This window comes from Naegleria gruberi, assembly GCF_000004985.1.
Source record: "Naegleria gruberi genomic scaffold NAEGRscaffold_73, whole genome shotgun sequence".
Lineage (NCBI taxonomy): Eukaryota > Heterolobosea > Eutetramitea > Acrasida > Naegleriidae > Naegleria > Naegleria gruberi.
Window position 1 is genome coordinate 132239 of NW_003163254.1, and position 12314 is coordinate 144552.

Consider the following 12314-nt stretch of genomic DNA (forward strand, 5'->3'; position numbering starts at 1 on the left):
TGCAAGATAGTCATCAAGATATGATATATCAATAAATGAAGGAGGTTTGAATGATAGTAAATGTACTCCAAATACTGGAAAACTCTTCCAACACATTCTATCATGTTCTGAATATGTATAATGTTTTACCAAACTTATTATCTTGTTATGTTTTTTTCCGAATGCAAATTTTATCAACTTGGAACATAATTTTTCATGGAAAGGTTCTGTATCATAAAAAGGATTGAATTCTTCATCATCTTGATCATTATTTTTGATAAATATTTTCACTGTATCATTCCATATTTTTCTAAAAACTGGAAACTCAAATCTAACATTTTTAATATCGAATACAGAAGCAGATGGTGAAAATTGATGAGCTCCTGCTGAAGTAGGTGATGCTGGTGATGAAACTCTTGATGATGGCAGTAAATTGACATATTGGCTCTCCTTGATGGAATTATTACTCGATAAAAACACTCCACTTCCAATTTCTTCATCATGATGTTGATTATTCGAAACTCCACTATTTCTATTTCTCCTTATATTACTCTTATATTTAGTAAAAATTGATTTTTGCAGTAAAATACTCGGTGTTTCTTGTTCTCCTAGGAAATCACAAAACTCAAATATATATTGAATAGTATCAATTGTTAATAGTTTCTTACAACATTCGGCTAACACTGCAACATCTGACAAATCCCTCTTATCTTTAGGTGATGGAGGAACTGGTTTAGTTTTCTTATTGTTTGATCCATTATTATTATTATTGGGTGATGAAGATAATTCAACTGCAGATGGTGGTGTTGGTTCCTCATTATTTCGAATACAAATACAACTAAATCCCATGATAATGATGATGATTAATATATGTACTATATAGTAAAGTCAATTATAATGATGATAATGATTATTGTTATATATATATGAACAACAATAACAACAGAAGAAGAATATAGATGATGAATTTAACCGAACCTACAGCAACAATATTCGATCGAATATATATGCTTCTATTATATAATGATTACTAGTTGTTGGTTATTGTTTCAACAATTTTTCTGCTGCCTATGAAGATAATGAAAAAAACCTTTGATCTTCAAAGCCTTTTTGTTATTGTAGATTTTTCTCCTTTCGTGGTTGGCGGGAAAAGTTGTGGCCTTTTTTTCAAAGAGAGAAAAATGTAAAATTTTTTGACGCTGCGATTTTTCCCAGAACTTGGTTTCGAATTGTTGTGTGGCTTTAGAATTTGATGAAGATTATTGGAAACTAACAACCAACTGCTACTGGATAGAAGAGATGTTGATGGGTTGGAGTGTGGAGTGTGTGAAGGAGTTGATGGACTGTTTTTTTACACTAAACACTTGAAAATTACAACCAATGTTTACAATGGCTAAATTGTGTGCATAGGAGGATTCGTCCAACAGAATTTTTACCCCATGAGAATGGATGTTGTGGTTTAATTTATCCTCATTGGTTGACTTTCCAAGAAAATGCACGTGACATGTTGGAATGGACTTGTGAAACGTGATTACATTTCGAATATTATTCGAAAGTGGTCATGACAAAGATTTTTAACAAGATTCAAATTATTCATTTACAAGTCACACAAAATATTGATAATATTTTAAATATTCACACTTTCGAATAAGTTAAATAAAAAATTAGAAACATTTTCTATGAACAACACATGGTCCTACTTCCTCATATTGATCCTTACTGATTGCCAAATTTTCAAATGTTGATAAACTTCCAAGAATGCTAGCTCCAATGAAGGTCGATATTTTCCTCTCACTAGGAGCATCCACTCTAACATTTGCACTCACAGGAGATAATGCAAAAAGTTCATGATGCAAACGATCTTCAATTCCTGGGAATAAGGAACTTGCACCACTGAGTAGAACTCTTGAATAATAGTGGATTCTATGGAGGTCAATATCTAGTTTCATGATGGAGTTGTGGATGGCAGTGCTAAGATTTGTTTGTTCAATTTCATAGAGTTGAGGATGGAAATAAAGTTCTGGAGCTTGAAATCTTTCCTTTCCAATATCCAATTTAGTCTTGTCAGGTAATTCAAAATTAAATGATTCCATTTCTTGGTCATAATCTTTGGCAACATAACATTTCTTTTCTTTCAAATCTCTAACAATCTCCTTCTCAGCAAATGATTCCACACCATGTCCATTCAATTTCACTAAATTAATTAAATAATCAGTGATGTGTCTTCCACCCAATTCAATTGTTGAGCTAGCATATGGTAAAGCATTTCCTTCAAACATTGGAACAATTTGAGTTTCTTCCTCTCCCATATTAACAACCACAGCATTTAATTTTCCAGAAGCAAAAGCACTCAATACCGAATCATTGGCCAAATAAAAACTTGGAGCATTGAAAGTTTCGAACATGATTTGTGTAATTTTTTCTCTTTCCTCTTTTGGAGTATTTAAATGTTCTGTTAAAATAATTGGAGCTTCCTCGGGAGCAACTCGTAGAGCTTCATAAAAAGTGAAGTGCCAAATATTTTCCATATAATCCCAGTTACTGATTCGTCTATTTTCGAATGGACTTTTATTATCCAATTCACTCGAAAATCTTCCAATAATAAATTCTTTTTCAGTGGAACTACCAATTAGAGGACGTGCTGGATTTCTTGCAATGGTTGTGGGAAAGACTTCCTTTGGTGCATCTTCACCAGAAAAACCTGCTTTAATGGCATAGGAGCCATTATCAATGACAATGGCGGGTGTGAGTTCTGACATTTTTTTTTGATTGTGAACTTTGTCATGACAGGTTAAATAAACAACTAAAACATTGCAGACAATAGCATGTATTCCGATGTTGTCATCACATTGAATTATCTTTTCATTTTGTTTTGTATATTTTTTATTTCTGATTAAATACATATGCAATCAATCAAATTGTAAAGTATTAATAGATTAATTATTATTGTAAAGTTGTGTTTGATTTCACCATTTTGAAAGGAATGACCTTTGAAAATCGTAACATTTTAACGAAACTAGCAATGAACACACTTTGAACTCGCTCTATTTGTTTGAAAATTTAATTATGTGGACACACCTTATGGAAATTATTATCCTCCCGTTGTAATCTCACAATCTTTAATAAAGAGACAACCACAAAATCTGTTCTCAGAAAAACCATTGAAAAAAAATGAAAACAACTCAAATCTTATTGATTGCTATTCTTGTTTCCTGTATGGTTATTTCCTACACTCAAGCATCTTCTCCAGGTTGGTTGATTAATAGAAGATACAAGGAAGAATCTGATTATGCTGATGAATTGGCAGATGCTTTGGTTGATGTAATCCTTTCTGATAAGGTTGCACATGAAGTTAAACCAAATAATGCTGGAAAGTACAATCCTGATGAAATCTTTTATAAGAAAAGAACTAGAGCATTGGCTGATAGATTGATTGAACATATTTACACCACTTTTGATGAACCAACTCCTACTCGTCCATCAAAGAGATTCATTCGTGAAATGGCCGATAAAATAGCCTATGAAATTAAGGCAAATAACGCTGGAAAGTATAATCCAGATAGACCAGTAAAATAAACCATGTTTGTTTACCATTTACGTTTTTGAATGTAAACCGATGATAGCTCAGCTGGTAGAGCATGGGACTGTAGCAAGAAAAACTGTCATCCTGTGGTCGGCGGTTCGATTCCGTCTCATCGGATAGTTTTGCCCATGTTATTATTGTTTAAGGATACAAATTCTCAATCAACAAATCAAATTCCTTTGGATATGAAGATGAATGAACACATTTATTCCATGTTGTGAACAAGAAGCTTAAATCCCAGGGATTATCTTTGTTTTTCATCAGCATTAAAAAAATGGAATCACAACCAACCTTCATTGATCAACCTTTGGGCAAGTGTTTAGACAGTATTTCATCAACCATAGATGATGAATTTTACTTGGTTGACTTGTCCAAATTAATCAATTAAATCAGAAAATTGATGATGAAAAAAGACCCATTCGTGCCTCCTTTTCAACACTATTCAGAACATCTCATTCCTATCCAATTGTCTACATTGGTTTCATGGAATTCTCTGAATGCTCTCTTTTATAATGATAAGATATTTCTCTATGATTTGGAATGTGGAAAGTTTGTTAGTGAAAAGCCAATAATCTTTTCGTCAAGTGATGATAGCTTCTCTTTCTCTGGCTATTGCTATGATGATAAGTGTCAAATTATTCCATTCTTGGAAGGATTGAGATTAAGAGTGTTCATTCTTAGAAATTGCAAACTTTACGAATTGGTTTGGAAAGAGGAAGGTAATAAGATAAAACTAATTAGACACTTAGATTGGATCTCACATATTGAATTGGTTGTAAGACTGGATAATTTTGGGTTATTGATTAATGACTTTGAAGATTCTGTTATGTTTACAATCCACAACCTTTCAACTCTTCCAATCAAAAGGAAGAAGGAGAGTTAAGGCATATTCCAAATGTACATTCTAATAATTTATTATATGCTCCAAAACAATTGTTTCTAAGGAAAGAAATGAATATCAAAAGGTTTTGACCATTTCTGATATTGAGCAAATCATCCCTCAAAAAATCAAAGACATTTTCAATGAAGAGGACTTTTTGGAAAGGTTAAGGAAAGATCAGGAATATAGTCTTTATATCCCAAGATTAATTACAGATGCTATGATTCCTATCACTGTGGATAATCAACGAATCACCCAAGCATACCAAGTTCAAGAAGGTAGATATAATGATGTTGAAATAGTGGCAGGATTGAGGTGTAGAAACCATTTGGACAGCAAGCTCTCTGAAATTATCGCAAAAGATTACATTGAACTCGATCCAGAAGATTTCTCCAATTATCTTGGGTCTGCCATCATATCTTGGAGACAACATGTTGATATATAATAACCATATTGTGGATATGAAGGACTGTAGGAAATCCTCCAAGTTACTTCAGGTAGCTCACATAGGATTGGGATCTATTTATTCAAGTATTGATTTGAAAAAAGTTGAATTTATTGGAATATTATCATGTAAGGAGCCAAATGAAACGGAACAATGAATGTGGCTGTTCCTTTTTATTTACGAGATCTCAAAATGGACATGTTGATTTTAACTTTTTTCCATATTTGGACATTTTCTGTTTTTGTTTACTATTGTTTTGTTTGGTTTCAATTTCCAAAGTAAAAAAAATGATCAATACTCAAACTAATGACATTCTCGCACCACCAACTCAACTAATTTTCATTCAATATTTATCCTTTCTTATGGATAGTTCCTTTCACATCACCATTCCTATTATTCGAAAGCGAATTTCATTTGGTTTTGATCCAATTTTCGGTTTCGTCCCATTCGTTGGAGATTTCATATCCTTTGGTGTCTCTTGTCTAATTCTTATCATGATTTGGCGACATGGAATGTCATTTTCCATTCTATGTAGAATGGGAGTCAACATTGTACTCGATTTTCTAATAGGATGTATTCCAATTATTGGAACAATATTTGATTTCTTCTTCAAAGCCAACAAGAGAAATTGGAAAATGCTCTGCAAATATTACAACTTTGATCCAGAAATGTATAAATTCAAGAAAGATTTTGTCGACTTGTATCGTGAATATAGAAAGAAACAACTTAACATTAATCCTCAATCAACTGTTTGAGTAATATGAAATTAAACTAATTCAACTTCATTAATTGAGAATCTCCATAATTTGTCCACAACCAATCCAATTTCACACACATTATCATCACATTGTAAACCCATCTCCAACCGATAATCTCCGATCTTCGAAAATCAAAAGGAAACAACAAAAAAAAATGAGCAACACATCAACAACCAACCTCGCCACACCATCATCAACAAGATATCAATCTTTTGCAGAATTTTATCCATTCTATCTTTCACAACATTCCAATCCAATTTGTAGAATTTTACACGTTGTAGGAACATTTAGTGCTGCATCAACTGGTGGTTATTTATTATATAAAAAGAAATATCAATTGGCTCTTCCTTCCATGTTGTTGATTGGATATGGTTTAGCTTGGATTGGTCATTTCTTCTTTGAAAAGAATAGACCTGCAACATTTACATATCCACTTTGGAGTTTTATGGGTGATTGGAAAATGATGTTTGAGGTTTTGACATTCCAAAGAGGTTTAAAGGATTAAAATTTTGTTAGAAAGTAGACGAACTTGATGATCAGCTGATTTAACAATCTCCTTCTGAACAAAATATCAATAAAAATACATATTTCATCATATCTGAATGCTGAACCAACTTTTTCACATAGTTTCTTTTTAACATACATTATCTGAAATCTGAAATATTTTTCATCATATCCTATGCTCTGCCAAGTTAAGTATCATGCTGTTGTTACTACTACAATCTTTCTAATTCTTGAATTACTTGTTCTATGTTTGGTCTTTTGGACGGATAATGATTCCAACATTTGGTGATTAATTGAGTGATTGTCCAGTAGATTTCTGCATTCTTTTCCTCATCAAATTCAATGCACCATTCTCTGCATGATTCCAAATCGTCGAATGGTATTTTTGGCCTTAAATTATCCTCACAAATAGATCTGTGTAATAGCAATTGTGATGGATATTGATTTGGTTTTTCCATTCTTATTTTCCTTAAATAATTTTGATTGCTTGATGTGTAGGGATCGGTAGTTTCAAATAGAACTTGATATAAAATGATTGAGAAACTATAAATGTCGATGGCCTTAGCATCTGATCTTTCAATTTCCTTAATTGGCATGCTTACTTCAGGACTGTTGAAAATTAATGAACATCAATTATTATCAAATACTAACCTCATGTAATAGCATGTTCCAATGTGATTTGTGAGCGAAGAATAGGTATGCGTAGATAATACTCTTCCCAATCCAAAATCACACAATTTACAAATGGAATGATTGTTGTGCAAGAGTACATTGGCTGGTTTTAAATCTCTGTGAACAATATAATTGGGTTGTAAATTGTGTAAATATGAAATTCCATAACAAATTTGTAGCAATAAATTCAATTTTTCTCTGATTGGACATTTCAAACTTTCATTTTGTAAATCAGACAAGAATGATTCTAAACTTCCTTCCATACATTCCATAATAATGTATCTCTTAGTAACTCCACTAGAAATTCCATAAAAACTAATAATATTAGGGTGTCTTAATTTAGAGAGAATGGTCGCCTCTCTAAGGAAATCTTCTTCTGATATATTCATATTATTCAAATCGAATACCTTTACAGCAACTTGAATATTCTTCCAGGTTGACTTGAAGACTGCTCCTATACCACCAGTACCCAATCTTTTGATGTTTTTATCGAGATTCAAATCTTGAAGAGGTATGAAGAATGATTCTTCCTTTTCATCTGTTAAGGAGGAGCTTGTTGAATGAGTAGTGAATGAAACATCCTCTGGTAAGAGCAATCTCTGATCCAATTGGATGTCAGTGTCAATAATTCTCTTTTGCCTACGATATTTCGAAACAATGCAACCCAGTACAATAATAATTGCAGTAATGAAAATTATTAGAAATGAAAGAGATCCAAGAGTAGCTCCTAAAATCACATCTGAATTATCCAATTTTTGACATTGATCACCATGATAATTATTCTTACATTCACAATAGTCAGGCTCTAGGCATGTTCCTCTTCCACCACATACTGAATCATCATTTGATGGTTTTCCAAAACAGAGTGGATATTGACATTCTCTTCCAGAATACTTTTTGGGAGTACATAAACATTGGTCCTTCTCTACACACTTTCCATTATAAGAACCTCCACAAGAAGTGTTGGTTGGTTTTCCAAAACAAATTGGTTTTTCACAAACCATTCCAACGTAACCCTCCATGCATTTACAATTATCTGGAGAAAGACATTGACCTCTACCATTACAAACTTCTGGATTTAAACTATCCTTTCCGTAACAAAGTGGATATTTGCACTCATCTCCAATATAATTAGTACTACAACTGCATTTGTTTGGATATAAACAATCACCATTACCTGAACATACAGAGCTATTGTAACTAGTCAATCCAAAACAAACTGGTGTACAGAGAGAGAAATTTGAATCAAGAGCGTAACCTAATGGACAACTAGGTACAAATTGTTGAATATAATTGATCTTTGCAGAATAGAGAATTCCTGTATCCTCATCCACAGTAAAAGCATGAGAGACATCCATTGCAACGGTGCGAATAGTTCCATCTTTGTGTGATATTTTCTTGACAGTATAACTGGTTATTGAAAAATAGTCAGCAAAGAAAATATCTTCTGATTTTGTTACCTGAATGGATAGTGGATAGGTGAGTTGGGCATCTGTGGCCTTGATTCCATCCGCAATTATATTGCCACCTCCTGCAATGGTAGTAACGTATCCATTCGAAACCTTTCTTATTAGTCTATTACCAGTATCACCTATTTTCCAATATTATTAAATCTGGTATCGAGTAATTACTTACAGAAATAAAAATCATTCTCATTAAGAGATGAAACTGCCATATTGGATGGCAAATTCAATAGGGCATCTTCATTTCTGACCTTATTTCCATTAAATCCAAATCCTTTTCCAACAATTGTACTAACTATTCCTTCAATACTAATTTTTCTAATGAGGTGGTTATAAAAATCTGCAAATATAATTTCTCCTTTTGAATTTGAAAAAGCTCCTCCTACCTTAGCAACAGCATCCAATGATTTTCCATAATCACCTATACCTCCTGCTACAGTAAGTGCTGAAAATGCTAGACTTCTTAAATCTAGGGATAATAATCTCACTCTATTATTTGAACTATCTGAAATGTATATAGAATCTGAGTCTATGAACAATCCTTTAGGATTGAAAAACTTAATATTGTATGATGTAGAAGAATCTCCATTGTAGCCACTCTCTCCCGTTCCAATTACCATTGTTCTACCAGTAGTTGGGCTATATGAAATAATCCTTGAATTGTAAGAGTCAGCAATAACTATTGCACTGCCATCCACTACAACTGCATGAGGATAAGATAATGATTTTAGATTCAAAAGCACTGATTTACCAGAATTAGCTCCAAATACAGTAGTTAATTGATTGGTTATTAAATTGAAACGCTTGATTTTGTGATTGTTTGTATCGGCAATCATCAAATCAGGATAATTAACATGAATACCTTTTGGTGAATTCAATTCTATTTCAGTAAGATCATTACTCTGTACAGTATCACCAGGAGTTCCAACACCTACAATGTTTAACAGCTTTGGATTAAGAAAGGTAGTTGCAACAATTCTATTATGTAATGTATCTGCTATAAAAAGGTGAGTAGAATTAAAGCTCAATCCATAAGGACCTTTAAGAGGAGATAAACTACTACCACATATTCCAACAAAATTAGATAGTGTTCCATTCTTAATTTGTCTAATGCAATGATTATCTGTGTCAGATATATAAATATCACCATTTTTCAAAACAACAATACCATTAGGATTGCTTAAATAGGACAACAAGGGATCACCAATTAAAGAGTAACCACTAATTCCTGTTCCTGCAACGTTAACCACAAAACCATCTTGTGTAATTTTTCGTATTCTATGATTTTGAGAATCAGCAAAATAAATTTCACCATTTTGTTTAAATATTCCTGTGGGATGGTTGAGTGTAGAAATATTGGAAGGAACATTATTACTTTTTTCAACGTGCTCATAATAGGCCACATAGTCACAAAGCATATTCTCTGATTCTAGGAAATTCAATTTTGAAAGAGCATCTTGACTGATAATAAGTAAAGAATTATCATTCCTATTCTTGAAGAATTGACCAACAGAAAATGCTCTATTATTCGTGTCACTACATGTAGATTGATAGGAAAGAGTGTTCACAACTTGCTTCTCAAATGAGTAAGTTCTTAAACTTTGTAAATCAGATATGACCATTTCTTTGGGACCATCAACTGTTCGTCTCATCATTGACATGGAATAGATTGCAGTAAATGTGAAATTATTTACATTTGCTCCCTCAATTGCAGCTCCTCCCAGAGTTAAAAAACCTTGAGAGATTCCATTTTCCACTTTAGTCACATTATTATATCCACAATAAAATAGTTGTTTTGAATCATCGAGTGATACTAAACAAGGTCTTTCAATATTTACAAATTGAGGCGCATTGGGAGCATCAATGGAAGGATATTCTACAAAATTGTATTCATTGCAAGCTGGTGAAGATGCATTACACTGTATATATGCATAATTTGGATAAATATAAATAATAAAGTGTAATGTTTTTTCTGATGTAATTGAATTTTTAGAAACACGTAATCGATAAAGCATATCAACAGTACGAATGTTCCTCTTTTCTGATAAATCCAATACTGAAAGTATTTTAACTGAGCTACGTTGAGTTCCCAAATATAGCTCATTATCCATTAATTCAATTTCGTGTATTTCATCTTGATTCAATGTAGTAAATTGACTCGTCGTTCTATTTAATGTCATGTTAAATATCTTTACAATAGATGAACCATTTGCAATAATAAACGAATCCTCATAAATAACAAAATCCATATTTACAATATTTCCAGTATAGTAAACAGTTGTATTTCCTCTCTCGGGAGATAACATGATGATTTTATCTGAAATTGACATGCCAATCACTTCATTTCCCTCACCAATTTGATGCACCACTAAATTTGATTGTAAATCACATCCAATTCCAAAATCTCCAACACTAAATATTTCCCCTGTCAATGTATGAAATTTGTTCAATTTTGAGGAACTATCGGAAACAAAATAAATAAACGACTTGTGCAAAATTGATGGTGCCATCAATTGTACAGGTAATGTAATTAGTGAAATGTTTGGTAAATTTCCAAGTCGAGTGCCACTATTTTGATAAATTGGATGAAGAAATGTGTCCAGTGAGTGGACCTCACCAACCAAAACCACACACAAGAAGAAAATCACAAAAGTGGTTGTGAATGATCTTGTTGGCATTTTTTTACGGTACTAAAATTGGAAGATTACTGCCCGTTCACTCCGATCAAATTTCTCACAAGGTTTATTGTAGTTATTAGAAAATCATAATTAATATCATAAATTTAAATTACTAATCTATTATCATGTCATATCAAATTATTCCATTAAAAATGAGCAAACGAAATAGACAAGATTTTCAAAGTCATCATCAATTAATTAATTATTCGGAGGAGGAAATATTCACTAACAATAGAAGTTGTGAAACTCCAATAAGAAATATTTTCAGATGATGTTTGTTTTGAAATAATTTCCATGATTGATGATTCGTGGTTTATTTTGAATAATTGTTCCTTGATTTCAAAACAATTCTTTAATGTGATCAAGGAACGTTCAAAACTTGTTATTCAATTTAAAAAAAAATTTACAGAGAAAAGAGTTGAATTACTCATGAAAAGTCAATTTATGAAGATGTTGAATTTTCTAGCAATTTGCTTGACTCTATAGAAACAACCAAATTCATAAGTGAAATGAAACAATTAACATCACTTAATATTAATTACAATCAAATTGGTGATGAAGGAGCTAAATACTTAGGTGAAATGAAACAATAAACATTACTTAATATTTCTTAAAATGAAATTGGTGATGAAGGAGCCAAACTTATAAGTGAAATGAAACAATCACTAGAAAAATAACCTGTTTAGAGATTGTAATTATTATTATTGGTGTACAACTTTAATTTTGGTGCATTTTACAGTATTCAAGCAGAGAAGGAACTTCAGTGAGAGAAAGAATCTCACAAATCTTTGGCAATACCACAAGTGAATAAAACTCAACAAACGGCCTTGAATGAACTGAAACACTTGTCGAATATGGAATTGGATTGTTGAAAGAAAGATTTTCATCAATTTCACATTTTTCACAAATTCTCCAAGTGTCAGGCTGTGAACCAGCTTTGTCCATAGCTGAGCCAAAATGTTTCAAACAAGTTGAACATCTTACAAACTCTCCACCAGTATGGACTGCGTGAAACTCAATCAGTGTGTATCCTTTAATGTGATACACTTTGGAGAATTTAGAAATCATAACACCACCAGAACTTCCAAAAATTAAACTTTCAGAACTGGCTAAACACTCTTGGTTGGACTTATCGTAACAAAAGTCTTCAACTTTTTCTACAAGTCCATTTTGAGTGAAATCATAGGGGTGAAGTATCTTTCCAACACTTGCACACAATGTTCCATAACCATTGAAGATATTGTCCTTCAAGAAGGATTCACTTGGAGCCCAGTCTACATAATTCTGACTGCTAGAGAAAGGAGAAGGTTTATTCTCGTCTCCTGGATACGAAAGGGTAATATTTCGTCATT

General features: G+C 32.4%; 6 protein-coding genes and 1 non-coding gene across 7 annotated transcripts; 4 read left to right on the forward strand and 3 right to left on the reverse strand.

Annotated features, from left to right (window-relative positions):
- Nucleotides 1-28: 28 nt before the first annotated feature.
- NAEGRDRAFT_81900 (uncharacterized protein) lies at nt 29-907 on the reverse strand (the record flags this gene model as incomplete). The annotated part of the gene is made up of 2 exons (XM_002670266.1): nt 298-907; nt 29-97 (listed from the first exon to the last, which is right to left on the reverse strand). The coding sequence occupies exons 1-2, from the start codon at nt 826-828 to the stop codon at nt 29-31; spliced, it is 600 nt and encodes a 199-aa protein (XP_002670312.1). The 5' UTR covers nt 829-907.
- A 736-nt stretch (nt 908-1643) lies between these two features.
- Nucleotides 1644-2738, reverse strand: NAEGRDRAFT_74761 (uncharacterized protein; the record flags this gene model as incomplete). The annotated part of the gene is made up of 1 exon (XM_002670267.1): nt 1644-2738. One exon carries the CDS (start codon nt 2736-2738, stop codon nt 1644-1646), a length of 1095 nt encoding a protein of 364 aa, XP_002670313.1.
- A 412-nt stretch (nt 2739-3150) lies between these two features.
- NAEGRDRAFT_74762 (uncharacterized protein) lies at nt 3151-3555 on the forward strand (the record flags this gene model as incomplete). The annotated part of the gene is made up of 1 exon (XM_002670223.1): nt 3151-3555. The coding sequence occupies one exon, from the start codon at nt 3151-3153 to the stop codon at nt 3553-3555; it is 405 nt and encodes a 134-aa protein (XP_002670269.1).
- Nucleotides 3556-3592: 37 nt separating this feature from the next.
- Nucleotides 3593-3679, forward strand: NAEGRDRAFT_t729. The gene has a single exon. It is a non-coding gene; the product is annotated as a tRNA-Tyr (tRNA).
- A 1495-nt stretch (nt 3680-5174) lies between these two features.
- On the forward strand, nt 5175-5642 carry NAEGRDRAFT_74763 (uncharacterized protein; the record flags this gene model as incomplete). Its single annotated transcript, XM_002670224.1, has 1 exon — nt 5175-5642. The coding sequence occupies one exon, from the start codon at nt 5175-5177 to the stop codon at nt 5640-5642; it is 468 nt and encodes a 155-aa protein (XP_002670270.1).
- A 157-nt stretch (nt 5643-5799) lies between these two features.
- On the forward strand, nt 5800-6150 carry NAEGRDRAFT_74764 (uncharacterized protein; the record flags this gene model as incomplete). Its single annotated transcript, XM_002670225.1, has 1 exon — nt 5800-6150. One exon carries the CDS (start codon nt 5800-5802, stop codon nt 6148-6150), a length of 351 nt encoding a protein of 116 aa, XP_002670271.1.
- A 211-nt stretch (nt 6151-6361) lies between these two features.
- Nucleotides 6362-10962, reverse strand: NAEGRDRAFT_74765 (uncharacterized protein; the record flags this gene model as incomplete). The annotated part of the gene is made up of 3 exons (XM_002670268.1): nt 6362-6758; nt 6801-8412; nt 8457-10962. The coding sequence occupies 3 exons, from the start codon at nt 10960-10962 to the stop codon at nt 6362-6364; spliced, it is 4515 nt and encodes a 1504-aa protein (XP_002670314.1).
- Between the last annotated feature and the right edge of the window lie 1352 nt (nt 10963-12314).